The 25,471-nt window shown below is 35.4% G+C and overlaps 1 protein-coding gene across 1 annotated transcript; it reads left to right on the top strand.

The window, feature by feature from the left end:
• Positions 1-4,808: 4,808 nt before the first annotated feature.
• LOC117339624 lies at positions 4,809-25,471 on the top strand (the record flags this gene model as incomplete). The annotated part of the gene is given in 3 exon segments (XM_033901316.1): positions 4,809-4,922; positions 14,500-14,608; positions 22,205-25,471. Coding segments are annotated over 2 exon segments (3,301 nt in total), but the record flags the coding sequence as incomplete, so codon positions are not given.

Here is a 25,471-nt window from a genome sequence, read left to right as displayed (position 1 = left end):
AAGTAATTTTTCAAGCAAATATATAGAAATATACATTCCGCTTGCATTTTGTGTGACATCATTATTTTGATATATTCGTGTACAGCTGAATCATAGGTTCCTGGCACATATGATAGGTATACAATACATATTATTTACATATCTTCTGCGTCAGGAATCTGGCTTAAAGTAATGACCTGGATATTGACTCCATGTTTTATTATATGTACTTGTTATTAGTGAGGGGTATACCTTATACAGGACGGTGAGTACGTATAAACTGGCCAGAATATCTGCATTTTTGTAGAAAACAGTTGATTTAATGATTAAGTGAAAATACAGAAATGATATGTCCTGTTGTAATAAACAAGTTATCAGATAGTGTAGAGATATGAAATTATGATAAAGTTCCTCCGCTGAAAGGCTATATTAGTGAATATTAAATCCGTTAATTCACACACTAACCACTACCACATGGTAAAGGAAACCTGAGCAGCAGGGGTCCGATACAGGCACTGAGAGATAGCCAGTAGACTGGCCACCAGTCCCTAAGATTTTTTATCAAGAATGCTAAGTTAAATTCTAGTACAAGCTTTTAATTATCTCTCCCTAGTTTGGAACTTAGAATCAGACATATTCTAGCGACCAAAGTTATAAAGCTCAATTTGAGTTATAATTTAATATTCTAGAGACAGGGGTTCAGTCTTGATAACCAGAGGCATGCAGATGAAGGGAGAGATGTAGGTAACTTGACTCAGATTTGGCTTCCATCAGAGTGATGTAAAGTGGTACTATATGCACTTTTAAATACAAAACAACATCAATTCAATTCATTTATTCCTGTTGTCTTTCGGCCAATCAGATTATATTTAAGTAACAGGCCGGTATCGGCTTTCGTAATCGAACTGTCAAAAGCAACAAATACACTGATGAAATATGCAATATGTCGCATGCACAGTTTTGTGTGTTATTTATGAGTTAAGTTATTAAATTCAAATTGGTCATCTAAATTGTTTTTATATAGAAATATTGAAAACGGGAAATCGATACGAAACTACCGTATGTCACAACTTGGCTGAAGATGTTTCATAGCAGTAGGATAAAATCACACATACATGTATGATAAGCATGAATAGCTAATTAGGTCATGACACGTGAATAAATATAAACAATACATATCATTTATCAATATTTTTTTTTCTTTGATGTGAGCTTCATTTTTCAACTTTTTTTCAGGCTTATTTCGATTTTTTCTTTCAAAACCACTAGGCTTAAATGCCTGATGTAATTTTAAAAGTTGACCTATTTTGATATTTGAATCGAATACTCATTTTAAATGAGGGAAAGGGTACAAGCCTGTGTACAGTACATCAGTTTTAAAAAAAACTGAAGTAGAATATGTGATCTATCAAGATATAGAAGCAAACGAAAAAATATCTTCAAGTTGAAAATTTCTCATTATTTCCCAATTATTTTCTTTATTTTGATACGTCTGTAAGAAAATTGTTTGAAGTCCAATTTCCAATAACCAATGGAGTATAGTTTGTTAAATTTGCTGCATTGGCAAGTCTGGCAAAGAACAGTGTACTCATGAGATTTTTCTACATGCATGTGTCTCTCGATTGATCCTAGAGAAATTGTAAAATATTTCCCCACATTTTTTTTATTTGAAACAGTTACAACAATAAAAAAAATTGTCCATTTTTGAGAAATATCTTATAATACCTTAACCGTAGGCTTAGCCATTAAAATGAGTGTCTAAAAGCCAGTCACCATAGGCCACGGGAGATAATCCATACTATGTGAACATCGATATCAGAACGAGGTTTTGTCGTAATAGCGGGAAGAAAAGATGGCGCATTTATAACACGTGAGAGGGAGGATGAAAAATGGATAAATATCTCGGTAGCATCATTGACACTGATGAAGCAGTAATTGCATTTCACTAATATGGAAAGGTATTGCCGTGTTTGATCGAATGACATTCATTGTATGTTTGAAATCGTATGTTTAAAACACACTGCAAGTTGTCTGAACTTGTCAACATTTCATCAAAACATTGTAAACAAGCAGATGTCAAGTTTGATTATTTGGAATTTTTACGAAGAAACGTTTGTTGGCATACATTTTGTATGAAATATGGATACATAAGAGTTTTAAAAAATAAACACGTGGAGTGTGCATTCCCAATAATGTGTATACATGCCCTATCTTAAGCCTGCAATCTTGTCGATCTGTCTGCAGGTGGTGGTCGAATTGAGGTCAGACAGCCATGGTGGGGTTGACACGAACTGTCTATATATATAGTACACCCTTTTAAAGGGTTATTTACCGACCAGGCTGTACGTGTGATAAAAGTCTTAATATCAAAATGATTTTTTGTAAAGATTTACCGTTAAGTAAGGTTTATGATTACAAAAAGTTACTATTCTGCATATTGATCAGTGCAACATCCAGTTTTCAAAATTTAGTAAAATGTAAACAAACATGAACAGTTCACATCTGCAGTGATAAAGCTAAATGTATGCGAGTCAAATAGCTGCTTAAAAAGTTTTGATCCGACTCGCAAAATTTAACATTGTGAGCTCATTGTTTATGGTTACTCTCGGGTAATGGGCCATTTTGATAGAAACTACATGTAACATGGTCAACTTTAAACTACTGTATTTTAAAAGGGGGGAGGGGTATAGCACTCCGCATAACACGTTATATAGTGTCCATTATAATGATGTTTAATAATAAATATAATTTTATAATTATCTAAACAAGTATGACTCGAGAAAATTGATTTTAATTTCAATATTTGGCTAGAATTTTAATGACTTCCGGTTACAAATATGACATATACAAATTTCTTTTGTTTTGTATTTTGTCTTTGCATGGTCTCTAGATCAGTATTTTTACACACAGATGAAGTCTAACAAGAACACATTAAAACTATGAAAAAATGTGATTAAAAAATAAAGTTTGAAGTATGAATAATACACATGCTGTGTGGTCATTACGGACGTTACAAATGTCCGTCCACTTCGAAGGTCGTTAGTTGTTATTAAATTTGCATATTCTTATACCAATATATCGAAAGGAATGTGTTCATCGTGGAAAGATATGTGAACTGATTTAGAAATAAAGTATAGGAACATTGTGAGGATATGCATTACTTCACGTTACGATCATTTCATAAAAAGGTAAAGTTTCTGTCGACATATGACGATCACAAAAATTATGTTTTTTGGCGATAATACATCGACAGTCAACTCTTGCGTACCGCGAGATTCTCTGTTCACGCATGTATTGGTGACGTCACCCACTTATGTGCAGTCTTCCTGCAAGATTGACGACGAAGATGAAGCAGTCTCATCCGTCCAAGTAAGTTATGAAATGTTAAGGGCGTCATGTTGTAACGGGCATAATATGTAAACACATGAAATGTTAGTAATGGCAGCGTATATCATAGTGCTTTTAATAAGAATATTATCGGAACAATTTCTGTGACTTTAGCCTTTAATTCATAGAACGCATCGAATGATCATTTTCCTTGAACTAGAGTAATTTCGATGGTACTCAAATTTAGATACAAGCTTTTAATTATCTCTCCCTAGTTTGGAACTTAGAATCAGACATATTCTAGCGACCAAAGTTATAAAGCTCAATTTGAGTTATAATTTAATATTCTAGAGACAGGGGTTCAGTCTTGATAACCAGAGGCATGCAGATGAAGGGAGAGATGTAGGTAACTTGACTCAGATTTGGCTTCCATCAGAGTGATGTAAAGTGGTACTATATGCACTTTTAAATACAAAACAACATCAATTCAATTCATTTATTCCTGTTGTCTTTCGGCCAATCAGATTATATTTAAGTAACAGGCCGGTATCGGCTTTCGTAATCGAACTGTCAAAAGCAACAAATACACTGATGAAATATGCAATATGTCGCATGCACAGTTTTGTGTGTTATTTATGAGTTAAGTTATTAAATTCAAATTGGTCATCTAAATTGTTTTTATATAGAAATATTGAAAACGGGAAATCGATACGAAACTACCGTATGTCACAACTTGGCTGAAGATGTTTCATAGCAGTAGGATAAAATCACACATACATGTATGATAAGCATGAATAGCTAATTAGGTCATGACACGTGAATAAATATAAACAATACATATCATTTATCAATATTTTTTTCTTTGATGTGAGCTTCATTTTTCAACTTTTTTTCAGGCTTATTTCGATTTTTTCTTTCAAAACCACTAGGCTTAAATGCCTGATGTAATTTTAAAAGTTGACCTATTTTGATATTTGAATCGAATACTCATTTTAAATGAGGGAAAGGGTACAAGCCTGTGTACAGTACATCAGTTTAAAAAAAAACTGAAGTAGAATATGTGATCTATCAAGATATAGAAGCAAACGAAAAAATATTTTCAAGTTGAAAATTTCTCATTATTTCCCAATTATTTTCTTTATTTTGATACGTCGGTAAGAAAATTGTTTGAAGTCCAATTTCCAATAACCAATGGAGTATAGTTTGTTAAATTTGCTGCATTGGCAAGTCTGGCAAAGAACAGTGTACTCATGAGATTTTTCTACATGCATGTGTCTCTCGATTGATCCTAGAGAAATTGTAAAATATTTCCCCACATTTTTTTTTTGAAACAGTTACAACAATAAAAAAAATTGTCCATTTTTGAGAAATATCTTATAATACCTTAACCGTAGGCTTAGCCATTAAAATGAGTGTCTAAAAGCCATTCATCATAGGCCACGGGAGATAATCCATACTATGTGAACATCGATATCAGAACGAGGTTTTGTCGTAATAGCGGGAAGAAAAGATGGCGCATTTATAACACGTGAGAGGGAGGATGAAAAATGGATAAATATCTCGGTAGCATCATTGACACTGATGAAGCAGTAATTGCATTTCACTAATATGGAAAGGTATTGCCGTGTTTGATCGAATGACATTCATTGTATGTTTGAAATCGTATGTTTAAAACACACTGCAAGTTGTCTGAACTTGTCAACATTTCATCAAAACATTGTAAACAAGCAGATGTCAAGTTTGATTATTTGGAATTTTTACCAAGAAACGTTTGTTGGCATACATTTTGTATGAAATATGGATACATAAGAGTTTTAAAAAATAAACACGTGGAGTGTGCATTCCCAATAATGTGTATACATGCCCTATCTTAAGCCTGCAATCTTGTCGATCTGTCTGCAGGTGGTGGTCGAATTGAGGTCAGACAGCCATGGTGGGGTTGACACGAACTGTCTATAGTACACCCTTTTAAAGGGTTATTTACCGACCAGGCTGTACGTGTGATAAAAGTCTTAATATCAAAATGATTTTTTGTAAAGATTTACCGTTAAGTAAGGTTTATGATTACAAAAAGTTACTATTCTGCATATTGATCAGTGCAACATCCAGTTTTCAAAATTTAGTAAAATGTAAACAAACATGAACAGTTCACATCTGCAGTGATAAAGCTAAATGTATGCGAGTCAAATAGCTGCTTAAAAAGTTTTGATCCGACTCGCAAAATTTAACATTGTGAGCTCATTGTTTATGGTTACTCTCAGGTAATGGACCATTTTGATAGAAACTACATGTAACATGGTCAACTTTAAACTACTGTATTTTAAAAGGGGGGAGGGGTATAGCACTCCGCATAACACGTTATATAGTGTCCATTATAATGATGTTTAATAATAAACATAATTTTATAATTATCTAAACAAGTATGACTTGAGAAAATTGATTTTAATTTCAATAATTGGCTAGAATTTTAATGACTTCCGGTTACAAATATGACATACAAATTTCTATTGTTTTGTATTTTGTCTTTGCATGGTCTCTAGATCAGTATTTTTACACACAGATGAAGTCTAACAAGAACACATTAAAACTATGAAAAAATGTGATTAAAAAATAAAGTTTGAAGTATGAATAATACACATGCTGTGTGGTCATTACGGACGTTACAAATGTCCGTCCACTTCGAAGGTCGTTAGTTGTTATTAATTTTGCATATTCTTATACCAATATATCGAAAGGAATGTGTTCATCGTGTAAAGATATGTGAACTGATTTAGAAATAAAGTAAAGGAACATTGTGAGGATATGCATTACTTCACGTTACGATCATTTCATAAAAAGGTAAAGTTTCCGTCCACATATAACGTCCATATGACAATCACAAAAGTTATGTTATTTGGCGATAATACATCGACAGTCAACTCTTGCGTACCGCGAGATTCTCTGTTCACGCATGTATTGGTGACGTCACCCACTTATGTGCAGTCTTCCTGCAAGATTGACGACGAAGATGAAGCAGTCTCATCCGTCCAAGTAAGTTATGAAATGTTAAGGGCGTCATGTTGTAACGGGCATAATATGTAAACACATGAAATGTTAGTAATGGCAGCGTATATCATAGTGCTTTTAATAAGAATATTATCGGAACAATTTTCTGTGACTTTAGCCTTTTAATTCATAGAACGCCATCGACTGACATGATCACATCTGTTCCTTGAACTAGCAAGTGAATATTTTTCGATGGATACTCGATGAAGGGACGTTATAAGAGGACGAAAATTTCGTTATGGACGTCCTCTTGGACATATAATTCTACCGTTTGCCTAGATTAATAAAGTTTCAAAAACATCTCGAGTTGAACGACATTTTAGTTGTACGATAATAAACACCTAAAATATTCTGATGTTTATTAAATGCCCTTTATTAGTCCAAAGCCGAGTAAGATTTGGTATTAATTGAAAATCGTTTCTTTGAACGGAATTCCATATGACGGACATTATGTGGACACTGACTGTAACTGACCTGAGAATTAAGTTGTTTTCCTGCAAATTTAAGCAAGCACATGCCAATTTTTAACTGAAATTATATTATCTATATAGTAGAAGAAATTAATGTTGTATAGTTTGACTATAGAAATGGAATTTTTAAGTGAGATAAATTTAGATTTGTATTCATTTTTCAAATGGACATTACAATTGACGGAATAGATGAAATGAGTGTGCCATCTGTCATATTAAATGTCTATTACATAATATCAGGTATCAAATGTATGCTTTGATTTTATTGAAATTCTTTCTATTGTGCCTGAAACTTCTCTTAAATCTGTTAAATAAATAGACATTTGCATTAAACTGATAACAGTGGACATAATCACACTTTGTTGAATTAAGCATGGTACTGCAAGTTAATATAATTCCATGAAGCATATCACTGCATTTGTTTGATCAAACATGGAATTGGAACGACATAACAATAGGACAGAAATTACATATATGTACCAAGATCAATGATAAACGAAGGTAATTTTTGTCAAGAATGTGATTAATTATTTGGTTTCCTTTATTTTTCAGACATTGATAAACCCGACTTCGGAGTTTAGTGATCAACTTGCCTACTTGATCTGAAATATTTGAGGAATGTGAAGAAGAAAAAAAACTTGATGACATAATCTCTCTGAGAGATCTTGTTTAACGTTTCTAAATTCTAATAAAGCATTCCAAATTTTATTAAAAAAATCTTATTTATCTTCATTTAAAGAATGAACTGTTTTTGGTTTTGTTTTGCCGCGGTGGCCGAGTGGTTAAGGTGTCCTGACACTTTATCACTAGCCCTCCACCTCTGGGCTGTGAGTTCGAAACCTACATGGGGCAGTTGCAAGGTACTGACTGTAGGCTGGTGGTTTTTCTCCGGATACTCTGGCTTTCTTCCACCTCCAAAACCTGGCACGTCCTTAAATGACCCTTGCTATGACGTTAAACAAAACAAACCAAAGTTTTGCAAAGATATGTGTATTACCATGTACTATGTATTATATGCTGGTAGACTTATGAAACCCATACATAAAAAACTTATTAACTTCATAACAAAAAAAAATTCATTCTTTGTAATTATAACAAACTATGACAGTCTCAAGCATTGCAATTTTGATGACTTAATCAAGCATATTTTAATTATTGATGCAGTTTCTTGTATGCTTGAGCACATTTATAGCTCACCTGGACCGAAGGTCCAGTGATGAGCTTATGTCATGGTGCGGCGTCCGTCGTCCTTCAACATTTGCTTCAAATTGCTACTAGTCAAAAAGTTCTTATTGCATTTTGATCAAATTTGGTCAGAAACATCCTTGGCAAAAGGGGATCAAATTTTGCATAAATGGTGACTCTGACCCCCAAGGGGCCGGAGGGGCTGGCCCATTAGGGGAAATTGAGGCAGTTCCTTTTAATCGCTAATAGTCATAAAGTTATGAATAAAATATGGTCCAAAACATCCTTTGGAGAAGGGGCACAGATTTTGCGTAAACAATGACACAGACCCCCAAGGGCCTGAAGGGGCGGGGTCCAATAGGGGAAATAGAGGTAATTCCTTTAAATCGCTACCTGTCATAAAGTTATGAATGGATTTTAACCCAGAAGCATCCTTGGGGAAAGGGGAACAAATTTTGCTTAAATGGTTGCTGTGACCCTCCATCCCATAACCATGTATAGCATTGCTGGACGTTAAGGGATAAACACAATTCTGATGTAAAAATAGGCCCAAGGGGTTTTCCCCACCTTAAGGGACTTAGTTTCTTTAAACATAATCATGTTGTAAAAACAATCCCTGAAGTCTTTTCACAACCTTAGAGAGTCTGGACTTCGTTATTTCTTTAAAACAGTTGGGATCCCACACTATAACCATATATAGCATTGTAAGAGATTGACAAATTTAAATAGAGCTATGTATTAATGAATTGAACATGAACATTATTTTGACATTTGGTCAAATCCAACCAGGTGAGCGATACAGGCCCCATGGGCCTCTTGTTATATTCTTGATATAAATTCTGGATCAATCATGTATGAAATTATACATACCACATACAGAGAAGGCTGTAATTAATTCAATTCAAATTAATATGAAGATTTTTCATCCTTCAAAACTAATATTTTCTGTCTCTTATAACACGTGCACTTGCACTTATATTATCTGTCTCTTTGTAACACTAGCATTGAATTTCTGCCCTAGTGAAACATTAGCAAAAATAGAATGGGAAAAAGTAGATTTTAGTCATTCTTTAAGTTTTTATTAGGAATGTTTTCAAATTATACATTATCTGTATGTGTACTGATAAAAAAATGTCCACTTGTAATGTTGATCGCTTTAACTGTTCATTTGATTATTAGCTCACCTGGTCCGAAGGACCAAGGTGAGCTTATGCCATACCGTGTCGTCCGTCGTCCGTCTGTCGTCCGTCCGTCCGTCGTCCGTCCGTCCGTCAACAATTGACTTATTTGACTTCTTCTTCATAACCGCTGATCGGAATTTCACCAAATTTGGTCAGAAGCATCCCTATGGGTAGGGGACTCAAAATTGTACAAATGATGGGGCTGACCCCCTGGGCGCCTCTAGGGCGGGGCCAAAAGGGGTCAATTTAGCTATTTTGATATAAACGACTTCTTCTCTGAAACCGAGCATTGGATAGCGCTCATATTTTCCTGGTAGCATCACTATGTGATGGGGATTCAAAATTGTACAAATGATGGGGCTGACCCCCCAGGGGCCTGAGGGGCGGGGCCAAATGTGGTCAATTGGGCTATATTGATATAAACGACTTCTTCTCTGAAACCGAGCATTGGATATCGCTCATATTTTCCTGGTAGCATCACGATGTGGTGGGGATTCAAAATTGTACAAATGATGGGGCTGACCCCCCAGGGGCCTGAGGGGCGGGGCCAAATGTGGTCAATTGGGCTCTATTGATATAAACGACTTCTTCTCTGAAACCGAGCAATTGATATCGCTCATATTTGCCTGGTAGCATCACTACTGAGTGGGGACTCAAAATTGTACAAATGGTGGGGCTGACCCCCCGGGGCGCTGAGGGGGCCAAACAGGGTCAATTTGGCTAAATTGATATAAACAACTTCTCCTCTGAAAATAAGCAATGGATATCTCACGTATTTGCCTTGTAGCACCTACTTGGGGTAGGAATTCAAAATTGTACAAATGGTGGGGCTAACCCCCTGAGTGTCTTAGGGGCGGGGCCAAAAAGGGCCAGTTTGGCTAGATTGATATAAACGACGTCTCCTCTGAAACTAAGCAATGGATATCTCACATATTTCACTGGTAATATCCCCTTGGGGTAGGGATTCAAAATTGTACAAATGATAGGGCTGACCCCCCTGAGGGCTGAGGGGTGGGCCAGAAGGGGTCAATTTGCCTAAATTGATATAAACAACTTCTTCTCTGAAACTAAGCAATGGATATATATATATCGCTCATATTCGCTTGGTAGCATCCCCTTGGGGTAGGGATTCAAAATTGTACAATTGGTGGGGCTGAGCCCCGGGGGCCAAAAGGGATCAATTTGGCTAAATTGACATTTTTAGAATTACAATAAAAAAAATGTTCATGTAACCATATAAAATGCATATGATATATATTGACATAGCAATACCAGTGGCAAATATACTTAAGCATAGTTCTTGTTTCATATCTCATGAAACCAGGTGAGCGATACAGGCCCTCTGGGCCTCTTGTAAAATTCTAACCAGGCATTAAACATGAAATATTTTCAGCTTTTTTTCATGTTGTGTATGTGAACATTTATCTCCTTCAACAAAATTATTAAAAAGTAATATGAAAAAAGGGAAAAACAAAAAATAAAAAAAGTGAAAATCTGCTTGGGTTTCTATATAAAACAATCGAACCCACTTGCTTTAAACATTATCAAAGCCAACTGAATATATGTTTTCCTTTAATTTTGCTGCCAAATACAGTCAAACCTGTCATATGTGACCTTCCAAGGGAGTCATTAAAAAAGGTCACATATGACAGGTGGTCTCTTAATCCAGGTTCAAAGAAAATGACCCGAAAAGTAAAGTTCATAATTATTCTGCCACATATGTAAAATTTATCAGCTACAAGTATTAGTACATATATGAAAAGGAATTACCTCAGTCATCAATTAAGATTGTGTATATAATCAAATATGTAAGAGACTTCTTGAGGAAAACGAAAGAAAGAAAAAAAAAGAAAAAAAAAGAAGAAAAATCACTATTCACTTTATGAAATAAAATGCTTATAATAATGAACAATATATAAAAATATCCCCATTTCTACATATGAAGTACAATACATGTATCTGTTTTTATAAATTTAATTAAGTTTCTTTTATTTTCATTGATATATATATAATTATATTTAAATTATTTTAGCATGTTACAATAAAAAATAAATATTTTTAAAAACAAAAAATAATCAAAGAGTTTGAATGGCTAATTTGATTATTTCCAGTGCCGGATACATTTCCAAAAAAAAAAAAAAAAACTTTTTTTTTTTTTTTTGCATTCCTGAATTCCTGGTCCGGACTTCCGTCCAGATTATTAGTCACGTAACTGCATTTCCTTCATAACGATGGAGACGTTTTTAACTTGCAAATATCTGTCCTAATGTCTCAAAAAGAACATAAATTCCAGTTAAACAGTAAGTTGACTGTTTGTTCACTCTTTTTGCATACTTCCCAAGCAAATGTTTGTATTTCTATCTATCAAAATTTCGTGAAAATCGTCTGAATGGCGAGGACGTTTTTTCGCCATATCCCATCTCCTTCTTTCATTCTTTAGAAGTAAAATACAGTTTCGTTCGTTTTTGGGTGTTATCAGAGCAAATATAATCAATTCAGTACATTTTTTGAGACAGAATAAGACATTTCATGCATTTCTGAAGTATTTTTTAATCTTTAAAAGCAGATAAGTTCGTCCGGTTTCTTCTTGATTATGACTTCTGCTTCCGTTTTAAAACTCGGAAAGTCGCTGAAAAAAGTCGCTTTTCAGCATTTGGGAAACGGAAATGACGGTCGTTAGTCGCGTCTGACAGGTAGTCGCTTAATTCAGGTCACTAGTATAGTAAATAACGTTGGGAGGAAAAAATACGGTCGCATATGAAAGGAAGTCGTTTAATTCAGGTGGTCGCTAAGGCAGGTTTGACTGTATACCGTATTAGTTTGAATTTCTAATTTTTAGAAGGAGAATACTAAATATTTTCTGTCTCTGTCGCGTCCATCATGCTGATGTGTAAAATGTGTTGCTATGGCAACATTTTGCATTTTTTTATTTTCTTATTAACATATATTTAACTTCAGGTGTTTAGCTACCAAATAAAACCACTTTCACCACTGAATTTTTAATTTTAAATTTCTGTGGTTTCGTAGCCAAAAAGTAGCCCATTACCTGATCATGAGAGTGACCCATATATAATTTGTCAAGTAGTAATTATTACAACAGTATACAGACAAGTATAATCATAAAATGTAAATTGTCGAATTTTCGAGGCAGTCTGCCCCTTTATCAATTAGTAAATTACAAATACATATATATATAGAACAAGGAACAGTTACACAAATTTAGTAGGTAAACAACAAAAAATCGTCGATAATTAATTCCCCGGGGCCTTTTATATATAACTAATTAGAAAGCATCTTAGGTGGTGTACAGATGGTAAAAGTAGATAAATAAATAATATTTATAACTAAAAGGCTGAACAAAATAACATCGCGAGTTGAATTGATGTGATGGCAGCACATACTATGTAGTGACTGTTTTTGTTTTTCTACGCGGTAGGTTAATTTCTCAGGGTTCACACCAGCGGTTGCCAAATTCGCAATTTGCGAGAAAAAAATTGAAAGAAAATTGACTTTGGCAATAAAAAACACGCCAATAGTTTGGCTGAAATAAAATGAAATTCGAGACATGTGTATATAACTTGAATATACAGGTAAAATTTAGTCAGATCACCTTTCCTAGGTAAAGGTAAATCACCATACAGGTTGTATATTAATAAGTGTCACGCCTTTGTTTGTCGATTACGTTAATCCCCAACCGGCATGCTTGACTTGCGAGGTGTCACATCTGTGTGTACACAGTCCATAGAATACAAGCGTTTGAAAGACATTGACCTTCGACTCTTTTTAAACAATATGGCGGTTGAAGCCATGTGTTTTATTTGAGGACCAATTTAGAAACAATTTTGTCATTGATAGACGATGAAATGAATGGTCACACGCCACTGATATACTGGAAGGTGAGCGTTCAAGCGTTTTTGGTGCTCCAGATAGGCTGCGTGAATGCATATTTACGCACAATTCTTCGCAAATAACGCAAGCAAAAAGTAACTGACAGTGGGGGCGCCTTATTAAGATTCGTTATTCTGAAGTTTTATGAAACAGACTAGTATATACCTTATAGCAGAATACCCAAGGCTGTGGAAACGGTAAAATGTTCTGTCATAAAAATATTTTAGATGAAGATATCTATTCATTATCATATATTATATAAGCTTAAACAGCACTTGAATATTCCTGTAAACTTGTTAACCATGCCAGCTGTTCTTTAGACCAGAGAATGTGTGTTCCACCATTTATGTTCAAATGGAACTCTTTTGTGTTCTATTTATAGACACAGGTGATTTCCCAGATCATATCAGACATTGTTTTCTTTGACCTAATAATTGATTGACAATGTCTTACTAGCTTTCTGTTCTGAACAACAGTTAGTTAACAACATGAATTAAGTCTTTTACTTTATCTTCAAATAATGTATGTGTGTTAGTTTCGGCTGCACTTTGCACTGACATCTGTAGGAATAGACAAAACACATAAAGTAGCAAAACATTTCACATGAATTATTACTTTTGAACACCATTTTAACACTCGGATAAAGATTTTTTTCTTGGAAAAAAAAAGGTTAGGGCGCCCTTATTAAATTAGGTCATATACAGAATTACACAAAAATAGATGAGAAAAAACGTTAGTCAAGGATCAGAATTGGTGTGTGCCATGCAAATCTAGCATTTACGTGTTAACATGTACGTATACACTGCCTTAAATAAAATTGGTTATCATGCATGCCTCTCATAAAATAAGTATTGACAGGTACAATAAGTTTTAATTAATGAATTACATGTAGAATTTTCCTAATTTAGCAAATTAGATTTTCCCAAAGAAGAGTAGGACGTTATGTTGATTATACATGTACCTGTACATGTCCTGTTACTCATAGGGAAACCTTTTTTTATTACTTTTTATGCAGAAACGGACCAGGATATATGCACTGAAAAAGGGCATTTCAAATACCAAGGGGCCTGATAATGCTAGGGGTCACAGTTACACTAGTACTAGTAATTTATAATGGAGGAGGGTTTTTTTTAGGGCTTTTTGGGGCCGTTAATGGGCCCCATTCCCAATTGAAATTATTTCATATTCAAACCAAATTCCCAAAATTTGCAGTTTACGCCTGAAAAAAATCTCCCAATTCAGCAATAATTGTTTTCCCAAAATGAGACAAAAAGGCCCCTTCCCAAACCAGTGAGAAAAAGCCCTAAAATGTATCTGTCAGACAGAAGTATCAATCATTTAAATGCATCCTCTTCAATGCTTATACATGTATTTTGTTAATAAAGCATGGTTGTACAAAATTTCAATAAACTTTTCTGTTGCAGGTTGCATTGTTGGTATTCATACAAATGAGCAGCTGTTGATGACAAATCAGATGCAGTTGACAAGACACTGATAAAATGGCTCACCCAAACAAGGAAATCTATCTTTCTGGTATAATTACTTTTTTGTAGTATATCTATACATGTTTATAGATTGTATTATAGAAATTTATTTCCATTGTAATAACTTTTATAATTATTAGCTTACCTGGTCCAAAGGACCAAGGGGAGCTTATGCCATACTGTAGCGTCTGCCGTCCGTCCGTCCGTCCATCTGTCCGTCAACAATTGACTTCTTCTTCATAACCAAAGATCATAATTTGACCAAATTTGGTCAGAAGCATCCCTATTGGATGGGGACTCAAAATTGTACAAATGCTGGGGCTGACCCCCCAGGTGTCTTGAGGGGCGGGCCAAAAGGGGTCAATTTGGCTCTTAATATAAACGACTTCTTCTCCTAAACCAAGCAAAGGATATTGCTCCTATTTGCCTGGTAGCATCACTATGGGGTGGGGATTCAAAATTGTACAAATGGTGGGGCTGACCCCCTAGTGGCCTGAGGGTCAAATGTGGTCAATTGGGCTATATTGATATAAACAACTTCTCCCTGAAACTGAGCAATGGATATCTTCTCCCTGAAACTGAGCAATGGATATCACTCACATTTGTGGGGTAGCATCCCTATGGGGTTGCGCCAAAAGTCCATTTCATTTCATGGATTAATGCATTTTTTGGCATAAAAACCTCACGTACCCATATAAAATGCCTATGATATATTGACCTACCAGGTAGCAATACCAATGACAAATATACTTAATCATCTTTCTTGTTTCATATCTCATGAAATCCAGGTGAGCGATACCTTGTATATAAAATTGATAATTGTGCCCATGCTGGTGTAAATGTCATAAAAATATCTGGACATTATATTTATTTATATATATAGACTGTTTGAGTTGCATGGATTTTAATAGATTTAATTCTTTTAATTTGTGTACAAATTTTGATATTTCAAACCTTAAGTCAATTTTAAGACTAGTCCTTGCTCTTTTAAACAGCTACTAGCAGGATATTTATGTTGTTTTCACCGTTTTAACATCAGGATGCCTTTGGCACCTGCTGTTATAGTCGTGGTGGGTAAATTTTGTTAGTCACACTTTTGTTTCCGGCTAATACAGTTCCTATTTTAACAGCAATTGTTGACACGATTTAACTGATGGTTCTTGTGTTTATTGCAATTTTTAAACGAACATTAATGTTCGGTTATTGCCATCAAGAACTGGACTGAGAAATATGACCATATTTGGTAGCCACATTCACCAATACGCCATCTACTGTCTGTTTCAATGAAATATGGCTGCCCCCATTGCCTTACGCTTCAAATAATTTACTGGCAAAAACATCTTCGTTTTATGTAGTAGTTTTACCGAAAATGTTGAAATGTATTCAGTAGATGTTTTCAAGATGCATACGATTTGAGAAATACATAACGCTAGCGAAATGTGAAGACTAAATGAACCTGAACTTTGCGAATAACTCCAGGTCAATATATTTATGTAAACAAATATTGCGCAGGCGCATTCGTCTCCGGATGTTTAGAAAGTTTTGCTCTTCCGTGTTCATTCCAAAACGGCTGACATTATAGCATAGGTCTGCAAATATGTCCGCGATTTACTTAAATGTGTAATATATATATTCTAGAATGTTACATCATTATCAACTAGATATCTAGATGAGTATTTCTATAATTTAGAGAAAAAAATATATCAATAACGGCATACGAGACGATACATTGTATCATACTATAGGTACGAGACGATACATTGTATCATACCATAGGTTACTGTACATGTTTGCGAGAAATGTAGATACTAGGTCATGGTGACTGGTCATAGCGTTAACATTGTCATCGATTTCCATATTCCATTTTCCTTTGACGAAAACGACCAATAAATCAAATGCAAATGATAATATCTTGTTGCCATGTGCACGGGATTGGTTGTTGTAGGCGATACTTGGAACGTATTTACTGTTGTAAGGGAGGTAACTGCAAGATTACGGAAATCAAACGTTAAACCAATTTGATTGGTCGATTCTTCCATGACTTTCGCAATGGGTTTACAATCGAAGTGACAGATAACTACGGCAATATTCAGATGATATCAACAATAATATTTTTAAGATACGTGTGGTCGGCAGTTGTCATGTTTAAAATGAACAATTGTATAGCTTGTTTTTATTTCGGCAAAGTCGAGAATATTTACTGAAACGGACCACAGTTGAAGCAGACTTGGAAATACCGAAACGAAGAAAAATGGGGCTTAATTATTATATAAATTGGCATTATTTTCAGAGAATTGACCCACATATATGTTTTTCAATGCCTAATTGTATCATATGTAAAATATTAGAGGTTTACAAATTTTAAATTTATTTTTCATTTGCGAATCGCGGCCCGATTGTCGTTAGAGTTGAATTACCGAAATGGCCGATAGTGGACCCAAATCGATATTTTAACGAGAGAATGGACCCAATATAGGATCTATTAATCTTTGGTGTGTGTATAGAGACCATATGCATTTTTTTCCTTTACCTGGAAGTATTTTGAAAGAATTTGCAAAATACCGAATTCACGATCAAATTTTCGATTGTGACGAACTACTGAGACGGTGTTAAGTTCATGTTAAGTCAATCTGATTGAAATCCGCTGTTACATATGTACATATTGCTACGTTTACTATGCAATACGCCTACGTATTTTTTTTTCAAAGACGGAAAACGGAAATCCGGATTATCTAAAAACAAATTCAAAAAGACTTGTGATATTCACTTAATTTGATATTCAGCCATTAATTGTTATTTGTAGTTTTATAACTTCTGAAATAGTGTGATCGATTCTCTATATAATATTGCTGTGGATATTTTTCAAACAAATTCATTTTGATAATTTGTTAATTTAGAACGTTCATCAAGTCATGATCAAGACTTGAAATTCTCGCTACACCATACTTCAAACACAGTAATCAATGAATTGATAAATTGAAAATTGAAGTCAAGCAAATGAGTTAATATTTACCTAAATAATTTTTCAATATACAACACATGTTCAGATGACTATTTGTGCCATGCTGTTACAAGATTTCAGTTACAATTCTAAAAGTCAAGCAAATGAGTTAATATTTACCTAAATAATTTTTCAATATACAACATATGTTCAGATGACTATTTGTGCCATGCTGTTACAAGATTTCAGTTATAATTCTAAAATTGAATTAGTATGTAAATATATGTTATACTGTCAATATCCACAAAGCGAGTGTAGTCTACTGTACTCAGGCATGCCGGTAGATAGCGGTTCATATACGCACTGCTTACATCTAGTGCTTACTTGTGTGAACTATAAATCAATAACAAAAATGGTTCATATATTTCTATATATGACTTCACAAATTATGCGGTGTCTGAAGATCTGAATGAAGTGAATAAATGATGTATAAAATTATTTTTATGAAATGTTCAAGTCATAGATCATTCTTTTTTTAAAAATACTGATTTCAGGTCCATTTTGGTAATTCAACTATAACGGCAATTAAAATACTTCTCGTGTTTTTTTTTAAGCCGGAAAACGGAAATCCGGATTATCTAAAAACAAATGCAAAAATACTTGTGATATTCACATAATTTGATATTCAGCCGTTAATTGTTATTTGTAGTTTTATAACTTTTGATATATTGTGATTGATTCTCTATATAATATTGCTGTGGAACTTGTGTTATTTTTCAAACAAATTCATTTTAATAATTTGTTAATTTAAAATTTTCATCAAGTCATGATCAAGACTTGAAATTCTCACTACACCATACTTCAAACACGGAGTAATCAATGAATTGATAAACTGAAAATACAACAAATCTTCAAATGACTATTTGTGCCATGCTGTTACAAGATTTCAGTTATAATTCTAAAATTGAATTAGTATGTAAGTATATGTTATCCTGTCAATATCCACAAAGCGAGTGTAGTTTACTGTACTCAAAGTCATGCCAGTAGATAGCGGTACATATACTTACTGCTTACATCTAGTGCTTACTTGCAATTGTGTTAACTATAAATCTATAACAAAATGGTTCATATATTTCTATATATGACTTCACAAATTATGTGGTGTCTGAAGATCTGAATGAAGTGAATAAACGATGTATTACATTATTTTTATGAAATATTCAAGTCATACATCATTCTCTTAAAAATATTGATTTCAAGTCCATTTTGGTAATTTTACTATGACGGCAATCAGGCCTAGAATGGCGAATAAACCCCTAATATTTTACATATGATTAATTTTGACATTGGAGAACATATAATTGTGTCCATTCTCTAAGCACTGGTAGAATGTACAGAATAGAGCTTCATAAATATATTCTCAAAATTACTAATTACCCCGGTAAATATAACATTTTACATAAACCTCCCATGACTGATGATTAAACTTGCAAATCTCCTGTGTCATTCCAATTTTGATATGTGTAAATATATACACGTACTGTACATATGTATATATATAGTTATAGATATGGAATGCTTCACAATTTGCATACAGTTATGGAATATTATAACACCCCCAAAAATGTTCTCTCCACATAAAGGTGTGATTTGTGCAATTACATTGCTGAATTGTGTGGTTCAGTATGATTGCATAATCAACATTGGAAAAGGACAATAAATAGGGAATGTGTCGTCCCATGGAATGGACTGTAATCTTTGTGATCAGGTTTGAAGTTGAAAATGAATCTTGAAGTTTTCTTTTCCTGTTTGCTGAATGTTTCGATGAAGATAGTCTTTATCTGGTTGTTATTCTTTATCACATTGTTTACAATACTGTAATTATACCAGAAGTTTATCTTCTCATATACAGATTTATTAACATCAAATAATTCCTGAACAAAAGGAGTCAGGTTTTTTTGTTTTGAAATACCATAAATGCTTGAGTACAGTTTCAATAGGATACATTCTTGATTCGGGCCTTGATTAGCAGCTCTGGTTTTGGTTTTCAGTAATTCTTTATGTGTGTTTCATCATATTAAGTTGAAATACAACTATGTATGCCAAACTAACGATGGAACTAGCCTAAATTTAGTGCATATTAGAAGTTGGCATCAATAAGGTCACAGAGTCCTGGCTGTATTATAACTGCTGATGCCTTCCCGAAAGAAAGAAGACATATTTTATTTTCATCGATTCAAGATAGATCAACAAACTTCCAATTTCAATTAGGACCTTACAGAAACATGCATGTGTACAATCAAATCAGAACAGCAGCAAACATTTCAAATTATTTGCAATTAATTCCTAAACCGATATCAGTAAATTTATCAACTTAAAACTTAGAAGATTACTGATTTTGCATTAAACAATAATGTTCGTTTACAGTACTTCCAGTACTTTGATTAGCTCACCTGGACCGAAGGTCTGGTGAGCTTATGTCATGGTGCAACGTCCGTAATCCATCCGTCGTCCGTCAACATTTGCTTCAAATCGCTACCAGTTAGCTCACCTGATCCAAAGGACCAAGGTGAGCTTAATTATGCCATACCGTGGCGTCTGTCGTCCATCCGTCCGTCCGTCAACAATTGACTTCTTCATCACCAATCGGAATTTGACCAAATTTGGTCAAAAGCATCCCTATGGGGTGGGGCTAACCCCCCGGGGGTCTTAGGGGCGGGGCTAAAAGGGGTCAATTTGGCTAAATGATATAAACAACTTCTCCTCTGAAACCATGCAATGGATATTGCCCATATTTGACTGTGAGCATCCCTTTGGGGTCGGGATTCAAAATTGTACAAATGGTAAGGCTGACCCCCCGGGGAGCTGAGGGGCTGGGTCAAAAGGGGTCAATTTGGCTAAATTGATATAAACAACTTCTTCTCTGAAACCAAGCAATGGATATCCTCATATTTGACTTTGAGCATCCCTTTGGGATAGGGATTCAAAATTGTTCAAAAGGTGGGGCTGACCCCAGGGGTCCTGAGGGGCAAGGCCACAAGTGGTCAATTTGTTTAAACAACTTCTTCTCTGAAACAAAGCAATGGATATAACTCATATTTGACTGTTAGCATCCTTTTGGGGTAGGGATTCAAAATTGTATAAAGGAAGGAGCTAACCCCCGGGGCAGAGGGCAGGGTCAAAAGGGGTCAATTGGTTTCTCTGAAACTAAGCGATGGATATCACTCGCATTTGTGTGGTAGCAATCCCTGTGGGGTTCCGCTCAAAGTCACTTTCATTTCATGGATTAATTGTACTTTTTGACATAGCATGGTTATGGGGTGGGTAATCAAAATTGAACAAATATTGGGGTTAAACCCCCCCCCCCCCCCCCATTATTCCTAAAAAAAATCTTCACCGATTCATCAATTTCTTTCCCAAATGAACCAAAAAATTCGAAATTTATAAGAACATAATTTATGTCAAGGACTATATTTGACCTAATTAGCAACTCTGTGCTCTGTATGTACTTGTAAAGTTGAATACAGAGTTAACGTTACAGTAAGTAAACTTTTTTCTATTTGTATTTATTTCTTCAGTTTCTATTATTTTCATCTGCCTCAAAAAAACAAAACATCTTTGAATTGAAGGCCGTTAGTATTTGCCACCTTAAAATTTTTATTTACAAGAAAGAAAAAAGTTTTTTGGCCACCTGAGACAAAGTTTCAATTGACAAATTCTAATTGCCTTTTGTCTCTTATCCGTTTGTAAACAATTAACATTTTTGACTTCTTCTCAATAACCAAGGGGCCTAGAGACCTGATATTACAGGGGTCAAATATTTAAAATACTTCTTCTCGAAAACAAAGAGGCCCAGATGCCTGATATTGGGCCTATAGCTTGCTTGGGTGAAGGGCTATAAAGGTTTTTCAAATGAAAGACCTTGACCTTCAAATTCATTCAAAGTCACAGGGGTCAAACATAGCAAAATCATTAAATGACTTCTTATTAAGCAAGAGATTCAGATACTTTATAGCGGGCTCGTATACGTACATTGTAACATGCTTGGGTAAATGGCTATCAAGATTGTTCAAATGAATTACCTTGACAATCATAAAAGGACATTTTTCAACTAAGAGGCCCAGATGCCTGATATTGGGCCTTTAGCATGCAGGATGAAGGGCTGCAAAGTTTGTTCAAATGAATACCCTTGATATTCATTCAAGGCCATCAGACTCAAATATGCTAATTCTTTTAAATTTCTTCTTTTTAAAAACCATCATACTGATATTTGGCATGCTGGGGTAAACAACATTGACCTCAAATTCAAGGTCACAAAATATATCAAAACTCATGATCAGGTGACAGTGTATGTTAAGGCCTATGGGCCTCAAAGGATATTTTATATAAATTCTACACTTGACTACATTCCATATAACATGGAATTCAGGAAATCAAACATGACAATCATGCAATGTGCTGTATTTTATCAGGTATGATCATGAGATATAGTAATAAAAGTAATGTTTCATCAAAAGTGACAACAAAAGCTAAATATTACTGCTGTAGATTCTCATATTTAGTCATAATGATCTCCAGATCTGGAAACCGGTGAAAATGCCCCCCTCTTCCAATCGGGGGGGGGGGGGGGGGATTATCATTTACTGCTATTAAAATTGTCTAAGTATTATATTTCACTTTACTTTTATGTTTCTTTATTTTCAGAAAACAACATTGTCCAGTCTGAAATAGACGAATCTGGTAATCTTGTGTTTTATGTGATGCCAGAGAAGTCTGTACAGCAGGGCCCTACTACAGATCTGATTTACAATGTAGTTGAGCAGCACAGACAGTGTGATGAAATAGGCGCTAGTTCTGTCCTTGATTCTGACCCACAGCTGATTGCCAACCCAAGTGCTACTATGTCCATGGACGCAAAGGGCACGGTTTACCAATACCAGTATACAGTGCCGGCGCCATCAGTGGAAAACTACCAGATACTTCTTGAAGATGGGGCAACAAACTCTAATATGGAGAAAGTTCGTGTGGAGAGGGTCAATTCAGTCGAACAATTTCCATCTGATAACTTGACTTCCACAATTTCAGCAGATATGTTGAACGACAGTACTACCGCAGACATCATCTTGGCTTCCGCTGGACCTGACATTGGTAACACTTCTACTATACAAGTGCAGACCTTTCCATCCCGGGACTGTGGCACTATGATTTCCACACCATTTACTCCATCAAATGTGTCTCTTCATAACCAGCTTATGCAGGATCCATCTAATTTAGAAGATGCACAGCTACTTAACAATTTCAGTGCTGAGGCCTTAGAAAGTTTACAGTCATTATTGGATGTAGATGTAGACACCACTATTACAACTACAACAGAGGAGCTGATGGATTCAGCCTTTGAAACACGACACACGTCCATCAGCCATCAGGGTAACATCAACTCACACCAAACAAACCTAGAACGACACGTTAACCAAAGGCTGACAAATGAAGGAGCTTCATTTAGTGAAAGTCATGGGGATGTGAGAAGATCGAAAAGGGTTTTAGCAAAGACTCGTAACCAAGGATATAAAAAGGCTTTATCTTTTGAATCAATAGCTGAGCAGGAAATGAGAGAAAGTATATCTGCCAAACAGAGATTCTCTCGAGGTACCCAGCAAGAGATAATTGGTGATGAGAAATTCATGAAAGAGGAAGATGTAAATGTGGTGAAAAAAAGCGTGAGCAGTTTTCGCCCCAATTTCTCTTCATATCCCTCAACATGTAAATGTAAGCATAAATCAAAAGGGACAGACATTCCAGTGGAACAAATCTGGTTACACAAGAATCAAATGTACTATTTGCCTCAGATTAACATTTTGGTGATAAGTTATGAGGAATTTGTTGGCTTTCTTCGTAAAGACAAGTGGTATGTCAGTGTTGGCGAGATAACACATAGACTGATTCCTAACTTTCGTAATGAGGTAGAGTCATATCTTGTTAAAAATGTGTGTGACAAACAGTTTCTTTCACTTGAGGAAATAGAATATCTCAAGCAGAGAAAGTGTGTCAATCACGGCATGAAATCTGGTATCATGATCTCTTTGGACACACTAAGAGAGATGTGCAAGTTTCTAGCCAGTACCAAAGCATTCATACAGGCGCCAACAACAGGACTGTCTAATGCTGCTCATGGTAACATCTACAGAAAGTTACTGGAAAAGAACACCAGATGTTCCAAATGCGGTGGTGCAGTCTGGGATGTTAACACTATAGATAGGTACGTACTTGTGGACTCCCTTGAAATACACCATCATACGAAAATCCAGGACCCTGCTTCACAGCAGATCTCTCCACAGAAGTCCATGTATATTGGAGAGGTTACCATAGGAAAGATATTTTTTCAGTCTTTCAAACTAGATGAGTTGATTTACATTTCTCTCAAGGAAATTGTTGAGTGTCAGGTGTTCAACCTCCAAATACTCCAGTCAAGACTTGTGCAGCTACAATACCGACCACGTCCAGCACCCACCGCAGTTGATAGCTACTTTCTCAAAGTTAACTCGGAAGTGAACCAAACATTGTGGATCGACCTGATGACGTTGCGCTGCGTCTGTTGTATGAGTCGACTACGCTCCCCACCATCGCAGGTTGAATTATTACTACAGATGTTCTCAAGGGGTCAATATACCTGTAGCTTTGACACCGAGATAACTGCTGTTGATGATTATGACTCCGTTAATAACGAGACTGTGTATACGTTAGATCCTCATTCATACAAGATCACTACCAAACATAATTACACAAGTTCTGTCAATGCAAGTGCAAGCCGTAAAGTCCAGTGTTCATCGTCTACTGAGGAAGAGAAAGGGCAAGACACTACAAGAGTAGATTTGAATAGTGACCTTCCTTTGAAACCCAAGATGAAGGCTCGTAAAGTGACTGCAGTCAGATGTTCACCCCAAAAACTGGAATCATTGTCCCTCAAGCCAGGCGTGTACTATTTTTCTGACAAGAACAGTATTGTGGAGTTCCTGAAAGATGGATCAGGGGAGAGGACTGTCCTAGAGGAATTAGAGAGTCAAATCACCGATCAGAAAATATCCACAAAATCCAAATCCATTAAGTTCCAGGTGAAACCTGCTCCAAATAAAGTACCACACCTACTGAGGAACGAGGTAAAAACCTATTCACGCAAAAAAGAGGAAAATAAAAAGACACATGCTGCACCCAAGAGAGGCTACAAGAGAAAGTTCAAGGACTTGGAAGTGGACACAAACATCACAAATATTAAAAAAGTGAGAGGTGTTCCATGTTCTGAGGATAAAACAAGGAAGGAAAGTGATGTCTCGAGCTCAGTGCCGTTTTATGCACCTCCCCTATCATCACAGCATGATATTCATGAAAAGAATGCATCCGTGTATAATATACCATCAAACCATCCTTGTGATCATGGCCAAGTGGAGAGTCCAGAAGTTCAGAACAAGAATGTGGACAGTACGGCAGCCAATAATATGGAAGAAGAGGTGGAGTATCCACATAATGGAATTGATAGAGTTTGTTTTGAAAGCCACCCTGGGTCCGCAAAGCAGTACTCTCAGGAATCATATATGCAGGACACAGGAAAGATGAATGATGTTCAGGAGGACAGCTGTGATTTCTACAATGACAATGACTTTGAAGAAATTGAAGAAGAGTCTACCTATTTAAACACTGATGATAAGGCTAACAATAACCTGCCATCTGGAAGAACAATAGTGTCAAAAAATCATATCTCCTCTCCTGTTCCTTCAGATATTTCAAAAGTCAAGCATCAGAATTTGTCTGCATCAACACCACGATCTTCAAGGAAGGGAATGCAAAGGGCTATTACTCCAATAAAGACATTCCTTCATTCATCAGATTCAGAGCCATTGTCAAGTGTGCCCAATGTACATTTGACAGAACGGACTAGTAATTATGAACATCCATTTTCCCAAGGGCATTCCATAGAAG

The sequence above is a fragment of the Pecten maximus genome, chromosome 12 (assembly GCF_902652985.1).
Source record: "Pecten maximus chromosome 12, xPecMax1.1, whole genome shotgun sequence".
Taxonomy (NCBI): Eukaryota; Metazoa; Mollusca; class Bivalvia; order Pectinida; family Pectinidae; genus Pecten; species Pecten maximus.
The sequence above is the reverse complement of the archived record's forward strand: the minus strand, read 5'-3'. Positions and strand labels throughout refer to the sequence as shown.